Source organism: Oncorhynchus nerka, linkage group LG27 (genome assembly GCF_034236695.1).
Source record: "Oncorhynchus nerka isolate Pitt River linkage group LG27, Oner_Uvic_2.0, whole genome shotgun sequence".
In the NCBI taxonomy this organism is placed as follows: domain Eukaryota; kingdom Metazoa; phylum Chordata; class Actinopteri; order Salmoniformes; family Salmonidae; genus Oncorhynchus; species Oncorhynchus nerka.
In genome coordinates this window covers 83,487,285-83,509,539 of record NC_088422.1, presented here as the reverse complement: position 1 = coordinate 83,509,539, position 22,255 = coordinate 83,487,285, and the positions used below count along the sequence as shown (strand labels likewise).

General features: G+C 41.3%; 1 protein-coding gene and 1 long non-coding RNA gene across 5 annotated transcripts; one reads left to right on the top strand and one right to left on the bottom strand.

The window, feature by feature from the left end:
- Positions 1-4,539: 4,539 nt before the first annotated feature.
- On the bottom strand, positions 4,540-8,768 carry mibp2 (muscle-specific beta 1 integrin binding protein 2). Of its 3 annotated transcripts, none has more exons than XM_065012101.1 (8): positions 8,504-8,768; positions 7,897-7,987; positions 7,579-7,645; positions 7,244-7,430; positions 5,618-5,689; positions 5,319-5,425; positions 5,063-5,157; positions 4,540-4,844 (listed from the first exon to the last, which is right to left on the bottom strand). In XM_065012101.1, exons 1-7 carry the CDS (start codon positions 8,527-8,529, stop codon positions 5,072-5,074), a joined length of 636 nt encoding a protein of 211 aa, XP_064868173.1. In that variant the 5' UTR covers positions 8,530-8,768; the 3' UTR covers positions 4,540-4,844; positions 5,063-5,071. The 3 variants fall into 3 exon arrangements, with proteins under 3 accessions (XP_064868173.1, XP_064868174.1, XP_064868175.1); XM_065012102.1 differs by having other exon boundaries at positions 7,597-7,645; positions 8,504-8,767; XM_065012103.1 differs by lacking the exons at positions 7,579-7,645; positions 8,504-8,768 and having other exon boundaries at positions 7,897-7,985.
- Positions 8,769-17,101: 8,333 nt separating this feature from the next.
- LOC135565379 (uncharacterized) lies at positions 17,102-19,486 on the top strand. Of its 2 annotated transcripts, XR_010461594.1 has the most exons (3): positions 17,304-17,322; positions 17,678-17,745; positions 19,304-19,486. It is a non-coding gene; the product is annotated as an uncharacterized LOC135565379 (long non-coding RNA). The 2 variants fall into 2 exon arrangements; XR_010461593.1 differs by having other exon boundaries at positions 17,102-17,745.
- Positions 19,487-22,255: the final 2,769 nt, after the last annotated feature.

The window sequence follows — 22,255 nt, the reverse complement described above, 5'->3', positions numbered from 1 at the left end:
CAATTGATGATGATTGGTTAGATATTAATTTCAAAGAAACTAAAGCATGTTTAATTATTATATAATAACCACTTTCTCCTGATATGACCAAGTTTTGTTTTCAAAGGTTGCAACTTTAATTAAATTCAGTTTGAGGTGAATGTAATGGCATAATTGATACAATGGTGTGAATGTGGCAGAATGCACCTGGAACAGAGACAGAGTTATGATTGTGTGTGTGGGTATGTGTGTGTTTGTGCCCACTTGGGTTATTGTATTGTGATGTCGTGGGGGAGTGTATGAGGGGAGTTATGTTATTGTGGTGTGTGTTGTTGGAGGAGCTCAGGGTGACTCTGGTGACACATCCAACATACACTCACACAAATAGCAAGTTCAAATGTGTCAATGGAGGCCATGTGTGTGTGGATCTTGTCACTGCGCTGTGTCACCTTGTGTGTGGAGCATATACAGTGTGTGTGCAGGACTGTGTGTTTGTGTGTGTGTGTGTGTGTGTGTGTGTGTGTGTGTGTGTGTGTGTGTGTATGTGTGTGTGTATGTGTGTGTACGGTATACATGTCATTTCCTTACATCCCCAAAGTGCACATAGAGACAAAGCTCATAATGTATGGACACATTCAATGGGAGAGACAAACAGCTGAACTCTGTTCATTTGAAAAGTGGGCAAGAGGCCAATGCTTGTCCTCATATTTGGCTGTGTCCTATTTTCTCAGCACGTGTTACATAACACGCCTCTACAACCAGAGAGAAAAAAACTTCCCTGGAAAATTCCCCACCTCAACTCGCCTAGCGATCTGCCCTGCATGCTGACTCACACCCCCATTGCCCAAGACGTTCTGTCTGGTTCAGGGTTCTGATGTGGGTTGGTGGTGAGGGCCTTTTCCTTCCACTGCAACATGACTTATACTTCTGACATCTTATTCCCATTACAGGGAAGACATGCTTTACATTGACTGCATATGAAGGACATATTTAAGACATATGTGGACAGAGTCCTATTTAGCAGAGAGCTAGGAAAGTGATGTGTATCTGGACGTGATCTGCAAAATGCCCCTTTTATAAAGTATGTGTACAGTAAGCAACTTCTACTGCATCAAATCAAATTTATTTGTCACATACACATGGTTAGCAGATGTTAATGCGAGTGTAGCGAAATGCTTGTGCTTCTAGTTCCGACAATGCAGTGATAACCAACAAGTAATCTAACTAACAATTCCAAAACTACTGTCTTATACACAGTGTAAGGGGATAAGGAATATGTACATAAGGATATATGAATGAGTGATGGTACAGAGCAGCATACAGTAGATGGTATCGAGTACAGTATATACATATGAGATGAGTATGTAGACAAAGTAAACAAAGTGGCATAGTTAAAGTGGCTAGTGACATAAGAATGCAGTCGATGATCTAGAGTACAGTATATACATATGCATATGAGATGAATAATGTAGGGTAAGTAACATTATATAAGGTAGCATTGTTTAAAATGGCTAGTGATATATTTACATCATTTCCCATCAATTCCCATTATTAAAGTGGCTGGAGTTGGGTCAATGACAGTGTGTTGGCAGCAGCCACTCAATGTTAGTGGTGGCTGTTTAACAGTCTGATGGCCTTGAGATAGAAGCTGTTTTTCAGTCTCTCGGTCCCAGCTTTGATGCACCTGTACTGACCTCGCCTTCTGGATGATAGCGGGGTGAACAGGCAGTGGTTCGGGTGGTTGATGTCCTTGATGATCTTTATGGCCTTCCTGTAACATCGGGTGGTGTAGGTGTCCTGGAGGGCAGGTAGTTTGCCCCGGTGATGCGTTGTGCAGACCTCACTACCCTCTGGAGAGCCTTACGGTTGAGGGCGGAGCAGTTGCCGTACCAGGCGGTGATACAGCCCGCCAGGATGCTCTCGATTGTGCATCTGTAGAAGTTTGTGAGTGCTTTTGGTGACAAGCCGAATTTCTTCAGCCTCCTGAGGTTGAAGAGGCGCTGCTGCGCCTTCTTCACGACGCTGTCAGTGTGAGTGGACCAATTCAGTTTGTCTGTGATGTGTATGCCGAGGAACTTAAAACTTGCTACCCTCTCCACTACTGATCCATCGATGTGGATAGGGGGTGTTCCCTCTGCTGTTTCCTGAAGTCCACAATCATCTCCTTAGTTTTGTTGACGTTGAGTGTGAGGTTATTTTCCTGACACCACACTCGAGGGCCCTCACCTCCTCCCTGTAGGCCGTCTCGTCGTTGTTGGTAATCAAGCCTACCACTGTTGTGTCGTCCGCAAACTTGATGATTGAGTTGGGCGTGCATGGCCACGCAGTCGTGGGTGAACAGGGAGTACAGGAGAGGGCTCAGAACGCACCCTTGTGGGGCCCCCGTGTTGAGGATCAGCGGGGAGGAGATGTTGTTGCCTACCCTCACCACCTGGGGCGGCCCGTCAGGAAGTCCAGAACCCAGTTGCACAGGGCGGGTCGAGACCCAGGGTCTCGAGCTTGATGACGAGCTTGGAGGGTACTATGGTGTTGAATGCCGAGCTGTAGTCGATGAACAGCATTCTCACATAGGTATTCCTCTTGTCCAGGTGGGTTAGGGCAGTGTGCAGTGTGGTTGAGATTGCATCGTCTGTGGACCTATTTGGGCGGTAAGCAAATTGGAGTGGGTCTAGGGTGTCAGGTAGGGTGGAGGTGATATGGTCCTTGACTAGTCTCTCAAAGCACTTCATGATGACGGAAGTGAGTGCTACGGGCGGTAGTCGTTTAGCTCAGTTACCTTAGCTTTCTTGGGAACAGGAACAATGGTGGCCCTCTTGAAGCATGTGGGAACAGCAGACTGGTATGGGGATTGATTGAATATGTCCGTAAACACACCGGCCAGCTGGTCTGCGCATGCTCTGAGGGCGCGGCTGGGGATGCCGTCTGGGCCTGCAGCCTTGCGAGGGTTAACACGTTTAAATGTCTTACTCACCTCGGCTGCAGTGAAGGAGAGACCGCATGTTTTCGTTGCAGGCCGTCAGTTGAATAATTAAAGGTGGCACCTCTACTATACCCCTATCATAGGAGGAGTCCTATGGGGAAATCTTTATGGCATTACTTACACTAGTTCTCATCCATTTCAAGTTCAACCTTTTCATTTATCAAATAGCAGACTGTCTAAAATATGTAATTTAACAGATTAAAAGGTTTCAGTTTATAGGCCTATTTGTCTTATTCACCGTTTACTTGAAATGTGTTTTGAAAGGGCTGTTTGGCTCTGGTCAAAAGTAGTGCACTATATAGGGAATAGTCTGCCATTTGGGATGCAAACATGGTCTCTATGGAAGAGAACATTATTTGACCTCTCCCAGTCGTAGGTCAGTTTGCTCTCTTTCCATAGCCTGGTGAAATACAAACGGAGCTGCCACGTTTCATTAGTGAAGCAGAGTAATTCAGTGTGGATTCCAACGTTTCTCCCTAAACTGACTAGACTGAAGGTGTGGCATTTATACTGCATGTCGTTGTACATGTAGCATTGAATCCCAGGCTTCCCCTCCACCAGATTCAATTCAGTAAGCAGAGTGACAGAGCATCATGGTGTCAGGCTGTGTGGCCTAACTCTGCTGCACACATGTCAGTGGACTAATGGTCTGGGGCTAGATCCAAAAACACACTAGTCTTCTCTGAACAGTCGCACATGGAAATCTAGCCAAAATCAAATATTTTACTATGTCATTATCTGTTGAACAAAACAACGTTCTTCCATAGTTTTGGTTCATTGTAACACTGTCATCCAAGAGTTACTGAAGTTCCTTCAGTAACAAAACAACCTTGACATATATCCTGGGACAGCAGTGTTTTAGTCTAGAATGTACTAAATGTAATGAGCTACTTGTTGCCAATGAGACCGCAATGTCAACAAACAAACCCAGCGTGACTAGCCAATAGCAACAGAGCATGAGCTGGTGGTGTAGCAGTCTTTACCTGGAGTTCAGTTTGTTACATGGAAGTTCTAGAATCTACCATCTATGAAGTCAAAACTCTACAAATAAGCATACTGTACAGAGTGGCTAAATTCAGAGGAAAAAGCAGCAACACGTCATGAACTTTGAGGGTGGATTTTCCGGTGAAGCAGATCTTACTGGTTGTCTAGGCCACAGGGTAGTCTCGTGATCACACCCTGCTATCACCCGCGCCAACTGTTGCTGGGGGGATAGATAGCGAGCGATGTCGCGAGGACCTGTGTTTAGTGGTGTCCCGCCTCAGGTTACAGCGTTTAAGAAAAGACAGTGTTGGAAAGGGAAAACCACAACGAGCAGTTAGCTCTGCCCTGGCTGGCGATGTGTCTGAGTCAGATGTAAACACACTGCCAATGGGAGGTGGAAGCAGAACTGGAAGTCATACCACAGTAAACAGGTGTCTAGTTGGAGTGATGGAGTCATGGGATTAAACTCCATTATGTCCAGTAGAACTGGAGGAAACCTTCATATCCTGGTCCATTTCAACAGTATAGTGATACACTTCATGCCAACAGGCTGAATAACACAGTAGAAACCAACAGTTATAGAAGACAACAGAGAGTGTTTTAGCAGGAGGATTGTTTATTGGTGTTATGCTTTGAGCTGCAACCCTCTGTTCTACTGTCATCTCTGTGACCGACTGCCTGGTGGCTCGTAACAAAGAAATAAATATGGAGGATATAAAACCATGCCTGCATATAACGCCAGGGAATCATTTACACTACAAAACAGTAATGACACAGTGGCAGCAGCAGCTGGTAGAAAGTGTGTTGCTAGCTGCAGGACGTAGAAATGTTTAAGGCAAGGCACACCTCTCCCTCTCCTCTCCTCCTGCAGATATAGCCTTCTCTCAGCCGATAGACTGACCTGGAAGAACACAAATCTATTAGTTGTGACTTATACAACACAGACACAAAGTATACTTTTACACACAAGTATTAGTTGTTTTACACAACAAAATTCTCACACAATGATACGTTTATTTACATACAACTAATTGTTAGTATTGACAGGTAGTGATGTTTTTAAGGTTGAGCCTGACATGAGGGGGACAATAATGAGTGTGGGACAGGAAGGAAGCGTACCTTTGTTGCTTACAGACACTTCTGGATGTTGTTCTGGACGTCTTCATAGACAGCGTTGTACAGATGTTCCTTTGACTTAGTTCCATCTAGCTGCACTGTAAACACCACACAAATAATCAGTAACATGAAAACAGATATTACACAAGTAGGAGAACCGATATGCCGTGTACACACACACACACACACACAGAAGCATTACACATTTATCACAAACACGCACGTATATACTGTGCAGATACACAAACCAAACACTTACCAACATCAACTCCTGATGTTTCCATGATGATCTTGTGTTTGGTGTACATGGGCCAGACGTGACCATCAAACAGACCCGGGGGATCTGGTACCTTGTAGTTTCTTGAGCTGCACACAGGACACACACACACAGGACACAGGACACACACACACACAGGACACACACACACACACACAGGACACACACACACACACACACACACACACACCTGGGATTAGCTGAAAGGTTACTCCACAACAGTAAAGCAGCAGAAGCTGGATGTTCAGGTAGATATGTCCGTGTTTCAGTGTTTAACTTACCACCTCCTCTTTTTGCAAACTTCGTATGGAATGGAAATAAAATAGCGTTGGTTCAGTACGTCGATCAAAGGTCTGCAGGAACACAAACAGAATTGGAAATATTATATTTTTAGTTTTATACATTTTATAAGTTGACCGAATGAGATGAAAGTACATCTCACTCCTGTGTGGAATGGACCGGCCCCTCACCCAGAGTTTTAGGGAGAGAACAGACACTCCTGTGTGGAATGGACTGGCCCCTCACCCAGAGTTTTAGGGAGAGAACAGACACTCCTGTGTGGAATGGACTGGCCCCTCACCCAGAGTTTTAGGGAGAGAACAGACACTCCTGACAGACTTTTCACTCATAGGTGTGAAAGCATTTCATTTGACATGTTTGTTACTTAGTTAAACAGGAAGAAAGAGTCAAAGTATTGATGAAGTGTCCTGCTGTTACTACTATATTACTGTGGTATCATACTTTACATAGAACTACAACTACTGATGTTACTACTACTATATTACTGTGGTATCATACTTTACATAGAACTACAACTACTGATGTTACTACTATATTACTGTGGTATCATACATCTACATTACTGTGGTATCATACTTTACATAGATCTACAACTACTGATGTTACTACTATATTACTGTGGTATCATACTTTACATAGAACTACAACTACTGATGTTACTACTATATTACTGTGGTATCATACTTTACATAGAACTACAACTACTGATGTTACTACTACTATATTACTGTGGTATCATACTTTACATAGAACTACAACTACTGGTGTTACTACTACTATATTACTGTGGTATCATACTTTACATAGAACTACAACTACTGGTGTTACTACTACTATATTACTGTGGTATCATACATCTACAACTACATTACTGTGGTATCATACTTTACATAGAACTACTGGTGTTACTACTACTATATTACTGTGGTATCATACTTTACATAGATCTACAACTACTGATGTTCTACTGAGACACAGAAACACATTCTGTCCTCCTCACCCAGAGTTGAGGAGCAGGAGGAGAGGAAGAAGGAGAGACACAGAAACACATTCTGTCCTCCTCACCCAGAGTTGAGGAGCAGGAGGAGAGGGAGAGACACAGAAACACAGTCTGTCCTCCTCACCCAGAGTTGAGGAGCAGGAGGAGAGGGAGAGACACAGAAACACATTCTGTCCTCCTCACCCAGAGTTGAGGAGCAGGAGGAGAGGAAGAAGGAGAGACACAGAAACACATTCTGTCCTCCTCACCCAGAGTTGAGGAGCAGGAGGAGAGGAAGAAGGAGAGACACAGAAACACATTCTGTCCTCCTCACCCAGAGTTGAGGAGCAGGAGGAGAGGAAGGAGAGACACAGAAACACATTCTGTCCTCCTCACCCAGAGTTGAGGAGCAGGAGGAGAGGAAGGAGAGACACAGAAACACATTCTGTCCTCCTCACCCAGAGTTGAGGAGCAGGAGGAGAGGAAGGAGAGACACAGAAACACATTCTGTCCTCCTCACCCAGAGTTGAGGAGCAGGAGGAGAGACACAGAAACACATTATGTCCTCCTCACCCAGAGTTGAGGAGCAGGAGGAGAGGAAGAAGGGGAGAGAGACTAGAGTCCTCACCCATAGGTGTAAAGCAGGAATCCTTCCACGATGAGGATGTGAGTTCCCTCATCCCTGTGGTCAGACTCCGGGAGAATCTCCGTATCCAAGGTGTTGTTGACGCCGTGCGACCTTTCAAACTTCACCGGGTCGTCAAGCCAGGCGTAGATGGTACTCATCATGGCGTCCATGTCGAGGGCAGTGATGACTGGAGGGATGAAGGAAAGAAAAAGGCATATAAAGGGAGAGAGACAGTGAGAAATAGAGAGATATACAGCTAAAATCCACCTTCTAGGTTAAGGAGCACGATGATTGTATTAAGTAGTAGTGTGTTACACACCCACACACAGACTCACCCCCCCAACCCGTCTTACCATCATACTGCTTAAAGCCATCTTCACCAACTTCAATCTGATCTTGTGGCTGAAACATACATGAATGAGATGTACCCAGGTACATTCTAACATTCTGCCATATGCACACCTCAGGGTCTGCCAACCCTCCCTCACGCCTCTCTCCCAACACACACTGAAGGAAATACCTGCTCTATCCATATCATTCAAAGCTCTGACGAATCTAGCCCATGTGCAATGTGCGTTTACTCTATCACTAGCATAACGACCAACATAATAACAACAGTAATAGCTATAGTAATACACTCATAAGAGACTCACCTTGAAAAAGTCATCCTGATGAACCACACAACAGTTGGGAAGGTTCTTGATCAGTTTGTTGGTGAGGGTGGTCTTTCCCCCGTTGGTTACGCTGTAAAGACATACACAATCATATATGGTAAAAACACCACGAGGGAGGGCGCTGTATCGTACAACGTCGCAGACATTACATATGAATGGCAACTAGTGGGCAGAGGGACAGATAACGATTTACACCCGTTTGTATTCTTTTAGCGCCGCAGGTAACATTGTAATGTTAAATCGCCCGACGCTGGCAACATTATTGTCGTGAATTTCGTTACAATGTACACCAACGTTTAATGACGGCTGCACACGTATTACATTGTCAAAACCGGAAAAGAACCTCTTCGCCACAGACAGAATGGGTTATAAATATATTGGTATTTGCTCCCGGGGCGATGAGGCTATGTCAGAATCATATTTGGGGTATTTATTAGACAATGGAATTATAGTGCTGAAAAGGGAAGAGCTGTAAAGTCGCCACGATGACAGAAAGATAACGGACAAGCCGTATTCCTATGGAACCCGCCCAGCCCCACGTGCTGCGGCCTAGTAGGCTATATTACCGGTATTTCAAGACACTCACCCTCCGATGCCGATAATGCACTTCATCTTGTCAGACAGTGAAAGTTCAGGAAACTTGCAAAAAACGTCAAAAAAACCAGGACCGGTCAGCCCTCTAGGAACTCAGTGATCAGACGGAAGAAAGCTTCAAAAGAGAAGGTTCAGTAAACGTTAACTACTTGATTCTTCCATATTTCAGAATATGGTGAAAGGTTGGACGATGTCACTTCGCTGTGTGCTTCCACCAAGAGAGAAATGAACTGCTAGGCTCACTACTACACTTACTGCCAGTTCAACGGTGATTGGCTATTTAAACATTTCAGTCCCAGCAGAAACATAAAACGCACAGCCAATCAGGAAGCGTTAAAATCTTCACCCCCGCTTTCCCCGCCCACCTGTTATTCTAGAGACAATTAAAATAAAACTTTATTGCAAAAAATTGAGATTTTGTTGTTGTCTGAAAAAGGAAAAAAATAAAACACTTGTTCGTTCTTTGTCCATTGCTCATGTTTTTCTTTTTCTTCTTATTGGTGTCTTTTAGTAGTGTTTTCTTTACAGCAATTTGACCATGAAGACCTGATTCACAATCTCCTCTGAACAGTTGATGTTTAGATGTGTCTGTTACTTGAACTCTGTGAAACATTTATATGGGCTGCAATTTCTGAGGCTGGTAACTCTAATGAACTTATCCTCTGATGCTGAGGTAATGGGTCTTCCTTTCCTGTGGCGGTCCTCACAAGAGCCAGTTTCATCATAGTGCTTGATGTTTTTTTGCGACTGCAAGTTCTTGAAATGTTCCCTATTGACTGACCTTCATGTCTTAAAGCAAATGTGGACTGTCGTTTCTCTTTGCTTAGTTGAGTTGTTTTTGCCATAATATGGACTGTCTTTTACCAAATAGGGCTATATTCTGTATACCACCCCTATCTTGTCACAACACAACTGATTGGCTCAAATGCATTAAGGAAAGAAATTCCAATTTAAGTTAACAAGGCACACCTGTTAATTGAAATGCATTCCAGGTGACTACCTCATGAAGCTGGCTGAGAGAATGCCAAGAGTGTGCAAAGGATGTTCTCAAGGAAAAGGGTGGCTACTTTGAAGAATCTCAAATATAAAATATATTTTGATATTTTTTTGGTTACTACATGATTCCATATGTGTTATTTCATAGTTTGTGTCTTCACTATTATTCTACAATGTAGAAAATAGTAAGAATACAGAAAAACCCTTGAATGAGTAAGTGATTACCTATGCAAACTTTTGACTGGTCCTGTACTTACGGTCTTAGAACACCCAAGATAATAAGATAAAGGTAATTATTTTTAATTGCATCATGTTTTTGCTCTCTTCACTTTCTCCTGCTGACATCGTCGCTTTGTTTACTAGTATCCACCCTTTCCGCAATGTGACACAGTTTGAGGTTTGAAACCAAAATATCTCCTACAGATGGTTTTCTGCCCCCTCAGAACCTCAGCTATGAGTAGTTGGCTGCCAACAGTATGTTTGCTTCCCAAATGGCACAATATTCCCTACATAGCGAACTACTTTTGATCAAGGCCCAAAGAACTCTGGTCAAAAGAAGTGCACTATATAAGAGAGAGGGTACCATTTGGGATGTAAAATGAATCAAATCCGGTTCTGACTTGTGTTGTGAGGCGGCTGTGGCCATTCATGGCTACAGGGACTTAATTGTCTTGCATATCAATTGAGAGACATACTTTGTTTTAAAAAACATTTTCCTTGTTAAAGTTGACATTGACCATCAAAAGCAAGCGATTAACAACTAAAATACCAAGATAGGATGTGTAAACATTTATAGCCACTTTTATCCATTTCTATTCTGTGACAAAACAGAATATACCAATTAACAATTCTGGTTAGAGAGCCTTGGTCTTTAGGGTTAGCTCCTTAAGCATTTAGCCTTTCCTTTCCCAACACTTTCATGTTTTATTTGTGAAACTGAATGCATTCCTCTCAAAAAATAGGATTCCGACACCCACCATCTCAGATTGTTTCCCAAAATAGTTTGTTGTTAGAAACAGGTAAGATTAGCATTCCTGCAACATTATTTTGTTGAAATATAATTTGATCTTTGAGAAATTAAGATAATTGAATGCACCCAAATTGGCCATTTTAATTTATAAAATGTATATAATATTAAATAATTATATTACCTAACATCCGATTTGGACCAAACTTTTTCCAACTATGAGTAAGAATCCAAAGAAGTGATCAAAAGCCATCCACGGACCCCCCACTCTAATCCCACCCCCAAAATGAGTATATAGTACTGTAGTATCAGTTCTCTATGTTTGACTAGTAGTATGGAGCTGCAGCTCGGAATATTATTTATTCATCCAATGTAATGTATTCTCAGTGAAACTGTTAAAGGGATAGGTCACCCAAATTACAAAGTTATATACATGTTGGTTTTCTTAACCTGTAAGCAATTTATGGACCAGGTATAACAGCAACCAATGCTTTGGTTTTGTTTACCTGGCCACTGTTTCAACTGCTAACTGAGCGCAGAAATGCTAATATAGGTATCATTGACTTGCATTGGATTTGTGAAACAAATGTTAAAAAGTTAGCATTTGAAACAGTGGCCAAGTAAACAAAATCAAAGCATGGGTTGCTGTTATACCTGGTCATTTGACTGCTTACAGGGTCAGAAAATCCATATGTAATTTGTGTGAACTATTCCTTTAACATTGTTAGGTTAGATTACTCGTTGGTTATTACAGCATTGTCGGAACTAGAAGCACAAGCATTTTGCTACACTCGCATTAACATCTGCTAACCATGTGTATGTGACAAATACAATTTGATTTGAACAATGCGGGGGAGGACAGCACCATGTAGTGGTCAGAACCTGGTAATATCAGGATGTCGGATGGGACATAAACCCAACAACTTTAATGATTAAAACATCACCAAATTCACTTTGAATTCATAACATAGTATGAATAAACAACACTGAGCCTCAGCTCCGTACTACTAGTCAAACATAGAGAATTGATACTATGTGCACACATTTGGGGTGTCATTAGCGTGGGACGTGGGGGGGGTCTGTGTATGGCTTTTGACAACTTCTTCGGATTCCTCATGTCTTACTCATCGTTAGAAAAAGGTTTGGTCCAAATCGGATGTTAGGTACTATATTTATTGAATATTATATGAATCCTATAAATTAAAATGGCCAATTTTCTTAATTTCTCAGTTATCAAATTATATTTCAACAAAATAATGTTGCAGGAATGCTTATCTTATCTCTTTCTAACTACAACAATTTAAGAAAAATCTAACATGGTGGGTGCTGAATGGCTTGCTGAAATGACATGGAACGACCAATGAGAGTGAGAGTTTCCAGGAGCATATGCAGTAAGTGTGGAGTATGTAGTGTATGGCTTATTCACAGTATACACATGACAGTCAGCTACAGTTACGGTTGATATTACTGTTAAATAATATGCACACACAGAATGTTACTCAGGTCTGGAGAGATAGAGGAGACTGTAGTGTGTGTGTGTGAGTGTGTGTGTGTTCAACATGGGATGCTGTGTCCCAAATGGCAGCCTATTGCCTACACAGTGCCGTTTTTTTTTATTACTAGGGCCCATTTGGGGAATAGGGTGTAGGGAATAGGGTGCCATTTCAGATGCATCCCTAGACAGCCCAGCTCCCGTTTCAATACACAATGCACAACGCCTGACTGAATGGGAGGAAAGAGTTCTCTGAAACTGAATGCCTCTCTGCTTTGTGTTCCATATTTCCACAAAATATGGGATTGTTTCCACAGTGTTATAAAGACTCTCTCTCTAAGATAATGATTTACTGGTATCCATATTACATTCCCAATTCTTTGTTCACAGATAAACAAGTGCGTCAGATGCCAACCAGAATGAACGTAGCATGTGATATAGTTAGTTCACTGACCCACTGTGTGTTTTTCTACAAAAACTGGGCCAGCCAACAGCCCTGTGGTCAAGCAGCAGCAATACCACCAGCAGCAGCACATGGTCAATGTTTACGCCAGGGATCCAAATGGTACCACATTTCCTCTATATAGTGCACTACTTTTGACCAGGGACCATAATGCTCTGGTCAAAAGTAGTGCACTATAGGGAATAGGGTGCCATTTGGTACGTACTGAAGACATCTGGCAGCGGGACAGATGCCATGGCCATGCTGCTATATAGAGACATGTGGAGCTGATTCAGCTGACTGCCATCCATATTCATTGTTACCAGTGTGATAGTTGTAACATTAATTTTTTATATAGTTGTGGAGCCCGACGAGTGAGGGAGTGATGACAGTACAGCTTGTCCCTCTCTATTCCCCCCCAATGCCTCCCTCCCTCCTAGACCGACCTATCAGGTCTTTGTGTTCCTCTTCTGAGCCGAGCCCCCAGAACACACACACACACACACACACACACAGCTCTCTTAAAACACATTGACACAAAACGCATCTCTTGCAGTCCCAGAAGTCTACAATGAAATGAAGCCTTGCTCTGCTGAATAATCAGATTTCTGTCGTTCTACATTCTTAAAATCTCCAATACCAGTGTCTACATATGTTAAAATGGCACATTTCTACATTTTGTAGAAAAAAATAAAGTAAACAAGTTCTACTCGATGACATCATCAAAATTGAAAACAATTGAAAAACATTGATTTTCAAACACTATAAGATTCACGGTGATATGGGGAGCAAGAAAACACCCTTCCACTGAGCACACTGGGTAATTCCAATGTGGATAATTGGGTAATATTTGGTTGAGACATTGATCAATGAGATTGCAATTTATATTCACCCACTCAAAAAGAAAGCCATAAGTTGAGTTTCCATTGTGTTATCACTATGCTTGGAACCATCTAAAAGCACAACCAAACAATGTCAGATTTCTGGTTTAGCTGTCACCAAAATGTATATCACTGCACTTTTAACCATTTAAAAGCACAGCAAAGTTCAAATGAGAATACAATGTCAAATATTTGGTTTATTTATACAACAGATTGTGTTGTCCCTGTGCTTCATCTAATAGCAGAACCAAATGACCTGGATTACAGTTGAGATTACATTCAAAGTACATGGTGCAAGTGATCAATGCTTTTTGAGATTCTGCACAGATTATTACAGCAATTGTGAAGATCTCCACAGACCTGTGAATACCTATGCATGCTATCTTCAACATGCATGCTTTATTTGATTGAATAAGAAGAAGTGTATATTTACAGTAACCTCAAAATGTGGCCATGGATGTGCTACTCACTTTAAGGTTAAACGTTAGGTTAGATTGTAAAATAGCCTTACATTTATGCTATTTACTGCAGTGGTTCCAAGCTGTAGGGCACAGTTCTTTTTTTAACAAACTCAGTCCAGCTTTCAACTTACTCTAGAAGGTTGGAATAGTAGAATGCACAAGGTGCAATTTTGAAATTGTAGTGCATCATCAGTTATTCTCCCTCTTGTCATGTCAGTCATTGGGCTCCCAAGTGGCTCAGCGGTCTAAGGCACTGCATCTCAGTGCTAGAGGTGTCACTACAGACACTGGTTAGATTCCAGGCTGTATCACAACCGGCCGTGATTGGGAGTCCCATATGGCGGCACACAATTGGCCCAGCGTCGTCCGTGTTAGGGTTTGGCTGGGGTAGGCCGTCATTGTAAATAAGAATTTGTTCTTAACTGACTTGCCTAGTTAAATAAAGGTTAAATAAATACCTGAGAGAGCTATTTATAACTTCTCAGAAATGTCCAGCTCAACTAGCCCATGTCAGCTAGGTTTCTCAGCCAACAGATTTTGTTGTAATGTTTGAGTCACTCATATCACATGAATAAACATTAGACATAGCAAAATGTATAGCAAGAAAATAAGCTTTAAAACTGCAACATGTTCTCTCCAAGGGGTGTGAACAGTTTGAGTCATGAACAGTGCTTGTTCCCTTAGACATAGATGTGGCCGCACGGGGGGCGGCCAAATGGATTAATGTCTCCATCTCATCCAAAAATGTAAGTGAAAGAATAAGACTAAATCAAACTTTAAATTCACTTTAATTTGATGTAGTCCCATTCTTTAACTTTGGTTTTTGGTTGAGATGGAGACATGAATCCATCATATCAATTATTAATTTGAAAACAAACTGGAATTGAAGATGGATAGTCACATCTGTGCCACTGACTTAGTCTAAGCAGAGGATACATCTTCTTCAAATGTTGATTTTGGTTGCATTGACAACCAAACACAATTCAGTATCACTAAATATAATTTGTTTTGAAATAATAAACCCTAGGCTATTGAATTGTCTAATTTTAGTTGAATTGAAACAATAGCTGTTGATGACTTTGCTAATGCTACATAGTCCTAAATAGTATCATTAATGACATATGATTGATACATTATGGTCACATTTAATTTCCTCTGTTAAACCTACCCTTTTAGAATGGGTTCAATAGCAACAGTGAATCTATTTAGTTTTTAGTTGGAGAGCTTTCAACAATCCTTCTCACGATAGCACATTGGTAATAGTCAGTGACAAATATCATAAGTAACCAGTGCTGGGCATGGTTAAAACCCTGGATGGGAGACCAAATGGTAGCTGTAGATAGATACATTCTCCAGTAAGGAGGTGCTGCCCAGCCTATAGTTTTTTATCTGTTTGTGGCTATAACGTTGAAGATCTGACGTTGTTTTAAAGTTACAAATTCAACATATTTTGAAGGTTTATAGGTTTATCTATGTTGAAATTTGGTTACCATGGTGACATAATCCTGTGGATGAAATTTCACCATCAAAACAATGGTTGATAATTATTTTCAAATCCAATGTATTTTCCACATCACTAAACGTTGACAAATTACGTTGAAACCACATTGATTCAACCAGTTTGTGCCCAGTGGGTTCTCTCTGGCTATAAACTCGTTGCAGGTTTTGAAAATCACTGTTTGTCTTACTTTTAATCATTCCCTGTGATGTCACAAATAAGCATTTTTAAGAGCTTTATTCTAATCTTTTAGAATCAGAATTGACCTTTAACATTTCATCCTATTTCCCCTGGGATACTAATGTTGATGATTCCTCTCCACTCTGACATGGCTATCTGTTTATGTTACTTAATGTCCCAAATGGCTAGTACACTATAAACATAATAGGGGGCAATTTGAGACACACACATCCTTGCTACAAAAGCGCTCAGCACATTCAAATGACCTAATCACTCCAGTAGCTACACAACTCACTGCAAATCCAAACATATCAGGCAAAGGAGATAGGAGCTGTATTCCCTATGCAAACATGTAATCCTTATGCAAAGAATCCTCAAACGTATTGGATGTTTCAGGATTTCTTCCCTGTACTATCTCATCTGGTGTGATGAAATAATCCTTGTTCTGTGCATCAGTTTACACATCTAAATGTACAGTATCTAGCTATATTTAATGTATAGCTATCACATGATAGGAGTAGTAAAGCAGCTTATGCACACATATGTGATGATGGCATACACTTAAACACTCCATGCGTGGTGTAACTGTTCCAGAGTCAAGTTATGTCCAGTTGGAGTCATTGTGTACAGTGAGTGAGAGATTGCAATACACCTTGTTCTGCTTGGCAACAAACTTTTTTTAAATTATGTGAGTAGATCTGCCCTCTGCTGGGCAATATTGAGACACCACTAGTGACATGAACTTGATGAGGCTTGCCTTGCTGTCACCCGCTTTAAAGGTACAATATGCAGAAATCACTTCACCATTTCCTGGTCGCGAAAATTCTAATAATTTTCCTAATTTCAGTTTGTGAATCATTGTACCATCTAAACAGTTGTGAAATATATTTTCAATAACCAAAAATGTTCTATGTTCAGCTGTTTGAAGCTGGTGTACAAAACCAAAAGTAAAAGATGCCAAAATGAAACATAAGAACGGGAAGCGTAGAAATGGCATACATAGAACATATCTACTGCTTGTTAGAATTGCTTTTCAATTATGACAAATCTATAACTCACATTTCTATGTGAATTTCGTTGGCAGCACAAAAACTTACATACCCATCTTTAATAGACCTCAACTTGTCTTTCTTTTCCCCCAACTCAATTAAGCCAAAACCACACCTATTATCAGAGAGGCGTTCTACAACGCTTTGAGCGCTCTCCAAGTCCGGAAGTGAATATCACGTAGCGCGAAATTTCAGTCACTAATTAATAACATTTGCCCTTGTATTTCAAGATTGAAAAATATAATAAAATAATGTAGTGGACAGAGCTAGCCATTAAAATCAGATTCAATGGATGTAGAATAGCGTATTCGACTGAATTGATTAGCTAAAATATTTTAGAAATTATGAATAATACGCATATGCTTTTACCTGATAATAGACTACAAATTATAATATAACAACTTCAAATGTCGAGCTAGTAACGTTAAGTAGCCTAGGTAAACTTAGCTGACCTTCAATTGAGGGAATTCAGCAGAGTTCTGAGACACGTTTTACAAGTCATTGAAACTCTGAAAATGAATACATGGGCAAATGTTACGAAACATTATAATAATAGGACTGCATTATGGTAGGCAGCTAATTGTTAAATGACATTTTCCATCCTTACCTTGGAAGGCCACTGTCTCTGCACTGATCGCCTGTGAGTGAGACAACGCTAGCTAGCCAATGGGAGCGTAGCAGAACTCCCTCTGAATAACGGGGCGTAGTTTTGGCTTAACTGCGTTGGGAAAAAGAAAGACGCGAGCTCACCTGCTCGAAAACCTAAAACCCGGAAATGAGTTACCGTTCATATGGCGAAAATGAATGAGGAAAGAATAGGCTTTTGGGATAAACGCGAAAATAAGGTCTGAGGTTAATACAGGCTTAGGATATCTTATACGTTCTGTTCTACGAGATAATATTAGTCAGTTAACATTACCATGATTAATTATGAATCATTTATGTGATTTTTCAAATGATACAAATGCTTCCAAATTCACAAAAAATAACGTTAGCTGATGATTATCTCCTACAAAAAGACGCCATTAGGATAGAAAACAAAAACTGTATCAATAAATTAGCTCAACATTGGAAAAATTGCCCATTTGTATTAGTAAAAAAACAACAGACAGAAGCACGAGAGTTTCGCAAGAATTGTCTGCTTTTTCTTGAATAAGTCTGCTTTTATGTAATATTGTTTCATTGAACACTATATCCCAGAAAGCTTTGCGCCAAGGTAAAGCAGGAAGATATTTTTTCGTCTGCAACTTCGGGATTTTAGCCAGAAGGTATGTCTCTTTTACCTTATTTTTTTACCCCCACAAATCTATCTAATTAATTCAAAGCACATTTGAAGTTAGTTCCAACCTTCAAAGTTCACAACTACGTGTAGATGTATTTCCAAAATCGGTCCTCTTTCAAGTTTCAGAGTACAGTTTACTGATTTAGCAACCGGTAGTTAGCGGTTAGCTAACTAACTTACTTAGCTGTCAGTTTGAAAACCACAACCTCGCTCTTTCCTGCTTGTGTCTTCAGGCCGCTCTGCGCTAGAGAAACTCTGAAATAAGTTGAATCTTCTTGGCCTATTTCAATTTGGCAATGAAATAGCTATTGCGAGTAAGTATCTTCTACTGTAAGACTTTATCGAACTAGTGGCAGTACTACAAATATGGTCCCTCCCTAGTTAGTGAATTGTTTGTAATCAATACAACCCACAGTTCAGTGTCATTTGGTTAATATCTGAGATCAATGGTTCTAAACCTGTTTGGGCTTCAATGTCATTAACAACACCTTAGATCATTGACGACCATACAAGTATTTTTAGCTACTCAACAACACTTATCCTGGTCTTTAATTAAACATGTAAATAGTTAGTGGATTTGTAGACTTCTCTAGTTTAGAGATTGTAAAAATACTATAGTAGAGAAGATGGTATCGAGTAATGACATTGTCTCCGTCTCAACTGTTCCAGGGTGAAATGAATAGCCTAGTTCCCTGAGTAAACAAAAGTATTTTATTCTAACTCTATCACCACCATCTGTGGAGGGTGAGGCAGAGGCGTCTGAGCTCACACTGCTCTGGGTATTTTTATAAAGTGGTCATGTGAAACTACAGACAACAAATGAGAGATGTCTACTGTCTTGTCTTCCTGGGCCACAAGATGAAGGGCTGGTCTGTGTATCGAGTCATGGTTTATCCTCCACTATGGGTAGCACTATTATAGAGTGGTATTTATTAGACTATGTTTTACAACTGAGAAGACGACATGTTATTAAATATAGAAGAATAGAAGTTTTGAATGTTGAAAACCGACCATCTGGACCAGTTAAACTTGCAATGAAATCTATCTTATCTATCTATGCCAGATTTTTTTTTTTTTCCAGTGTTGGTGGTAAGGGTAGCATGGGGTGGGGGGCGCACTGCTGCTAAATTAATATAATTGAAATAGTGTATGCTATTGTACTGTCCATCGTTGTACTTTCACTGGGTCCCCCCTAAGTCTCCTAGTGTGATATTGAAGGGGAGTTTTGCTAGATAACATTTCAGGGGAAATATAGAGTTTTTCTAGTAGGCAGGTACAGTAATGTGTTACTGGTGCTTGGTGCATGTTGCTCGAGTTCCTTCCTCTTATGACTTGGTTAGTTTCTCTCTTTTCCAGACCCACCTCTGTCCTTTTTATCTTTACCACAACTACCAATGCAACACTGTCTAGTTAGAATACCATGCTACTACTAGGACTACATAGCCAGGTCACAGAATCTTCTGTCCATCACCAAATTTCACTTGATATTTAACATAACTAATGCAAAAATGTGTCAACTGTTCTCTGGTTCTTTGTGTCCACAGGAGTGTGTTGCTCAGGCCCTGGGGAGAGTGGTGTGTGTCAGTGTGTGTTACAGAAACACCAGCAGTGAGTGTATGTCTGTCTGTAATCTGCTTCCGCCGGCTGTTTGTGGCATCGGCTGTGAAGTGAACAGGAAGACAGAGGGTTGAAGAGAGAGAAAAAGAAAGAAAGAGAAGAGAGAGGAAGCTGCAGTCAGCATGACTGAGTTCTGGGTGTGTTTCAGCTGCTGCATTGGAGAGCAGCCTCAGCCTGTGAGTACACACACACACACACAAGAAATCACTGTTTTGTTTACTCCTGATCTTTCAGTCTATGAAGTGTGGACACTAAAGGTCAAGGTCCTAGATACTGAAATAGAACCAGGCCTTCTCATCTTCTGTACTTATCAGCCTGTGTGTGAGTGTCTGTTCATAAAGCAGTTGACTGTTGTTGCCTTTAGTAATACTACAATTTCATTAATGCTTTACAGAAGAGGCGGCGGAGGATAGACCGTTCAATGATCGGAGAACCAACCAACTTTGTTCACACAACACACGTAGGCTCAGGAGACATGGGCGTTGGGCTCTCATCAGTACGTACTGACCACCTACCCTCACACAGAAAACAGAGCCTTATGTCATATCAACTAGGTAAAGATTCCAAGCAGTTACAAACCGTTATCCAAGTCTTCTGTTCATTATGACTGTGTGTGTGTAGGTGAACTCAGTTCAGGCCCAGATGAAATCTAAAGGAGGTTATCAAGGAGGGTCTGAGAGCAATCAGGAATAATGAGGTGAGACACTTGCTGTTATAATGTGTTAATACTATGATATCAATGTGTTATCAGTACTGTATTACTACTGTAATATCAACGTGTTATCAGTACTGTGTTAATACTATGATCTCAACGTGTTATCAGTACTGTGTTGCTACTGTGATATCAGTATTTTGTTACCGGCCAACAGCTCTGCACCCCCCGCAACAACTGGCCCAAGACCCCCCGCCGCCATTGTTGCAACCCCTATTACTAGTCTGTTCAACCTCCCTTTCGTATATGATCTGAGATTCCTAAAGATTGGAAAGCTGCTGTGGTCATCCCCCTCTTCAAAGGGGAGACACTCTAGACCCACACTGTTACAGACCTATATCCATCTTTCCCTGCCTTTCTAAAGTGTTCAAAAGCCAAGTGAACAAACAGATCATCAATCATTTGGAATCCCACCGTACCTTCTCCACTACGCAATCTGGTTTCTGAGCTGGTCACGTGAGCACCTCAGCCACGCTCAAGGTCCTAAACGATATCATAACCACCATCGATAAAAGACAGTACTGTGCAGCCGACTTCATCGACTCTGTCAATCACCGTATTCTGCCAGGTCGCAGTTGCAAATGAGAACTTGTTCTCAACTAGCCTACAGTGAGGGAAATAAGTATTTGATCCCCTGCTGATTTTGTACGTTTGCCCACTGACAAAGAAATGATCAGTCTATAATTTTAATGGTAGGTTTATTTGAACAGTGAGAGACAGAATAACAACAAAAAAATCCAGGAAAACACATTCCAAAAATTTTATAAATTGATTTGCATTTTAATGAGGGAAATAAGTATTTGACCCCTCTGCAAAACATGACTTAGTACTTGGTGGAAAACCCCTTGTTGGCAATCACAGAGGTCAGATGTGTCTTGTAGTTGGCCACCAGGTTTGCACACATCTCAGGAGGGATTTTGCCCCACTCCTCTTTGCAGATCTTCTCCAAGTCATTAAGGTTTCGAGGCTGACATTTAGCAACTCGAACCTTCAGCTCCCTCCACAGATTTTCTATGGGATTAAGGTCTGGAGACTGGCTAGGCCACTCCAGGACCTCCATGTGCTTCTTCTTGAGCCACTCCTTTGTTGCCTTGGCCGTGTGTTTTGGGTCATTGTCATGCTGGAATACCCATCCACGACCCATTTTCAATGCCCTGGTTGAGGGAAAGAGGTTCTCACTCAATATTTGACGGTACATGGTCTCTTTGATGCGGTGAAGTTGTCCTGTCCCCTTAGCAGAAAAACACCACCAAAGCATAATGTTTCCATCTCCATGTTTGACGGTGAGGATGGTGTTCTTGGGGTCATAGGCAGCATTCCTCCTCCTCCTCCAAACACGGCGAGTTGAGTTGATGCCAAAGAGCTCCATTTTGGTCTCATCTGACCACAACACTTTCACCCAGTTGTCCTCTGAAGATGTTCATTGGCAAACTTCAGACGGGCATGTATATGTGCATTCTTGTTGACTATGGTTCCAGCTGCCTTGAGATCATTGACAAGATCCTCCCGTGTAGTTCTGGGCTGATTCCTCACCGTTCTCATGATCATTGCAACTCCACGAGGTGAGATCTTGCATGGAGCCCCAGGCTGAGGGAGATTGACAGTTCTTATGTGTTTCTTCCATTTGCGAATAATCGCACCAACTGTTGTCACCTTCTCACCAAGCTGCTTGGCGATGGTCTTGTAGCCCATTCTAGCCTTGTGTAGGTCTACATTCTTGTCCCTGACATCCTTGGAGAGCTCTTTGGTCTTGGCCATGGTGGAGAGTTTGGAATCTGATTGATTGATTGCTTCTGTGGACAGGTGTCTTTTATACAGGTAACAAGCTGAGATTAGGAGCACTCCCTTTGAGTGTGCTCCTAATCTTAGCTCGTTACCTGTATAAAAGACACCTGGGAGCCAGACATCTTTCTGATTGTGAGGGGGTCAAATACTTATTTCCCTCATTAAAATGCTAATCAATTTATAACATTTTTGGCATGTGTTTTTCTGGATTTTTGAATTGTTATTCTGTCTATCACTGTTCAAATAAACCTACCATTAAAATTATAGACGGATCATTACTTTGTCAGTGGGTAAATGTACAAAATCAGCAGGGGAACAAATACTTTTTTCCCTCACTGTTCCTGGTTAAATAAAGGCGAAATAAAACATTCTTATTGGCAGA

Bases quoted from the DNA above. Each gene is read 5' to 3' on its own strand.
- mibp2 (XM_065012101.1), bottom strand. From the start codon at position 8,529: ATGAAGTGCATTATCGGCATCGGAGG. The intron at 7,988-8,503 runs GTGAGTGTCTTG...ATGTCTTTACAG, and splicing joins TGCATTATCGGCATCGGAGG to CGTAACCAACGGGGGAAAGA. The intron at 7,431-7,578 runs GTGAGTCTGTGT...TCATCCCTCCAG, and splicing joins TGGTAAGACGGGTTGGGGGG to TCATCACTGCCCTCGACATG.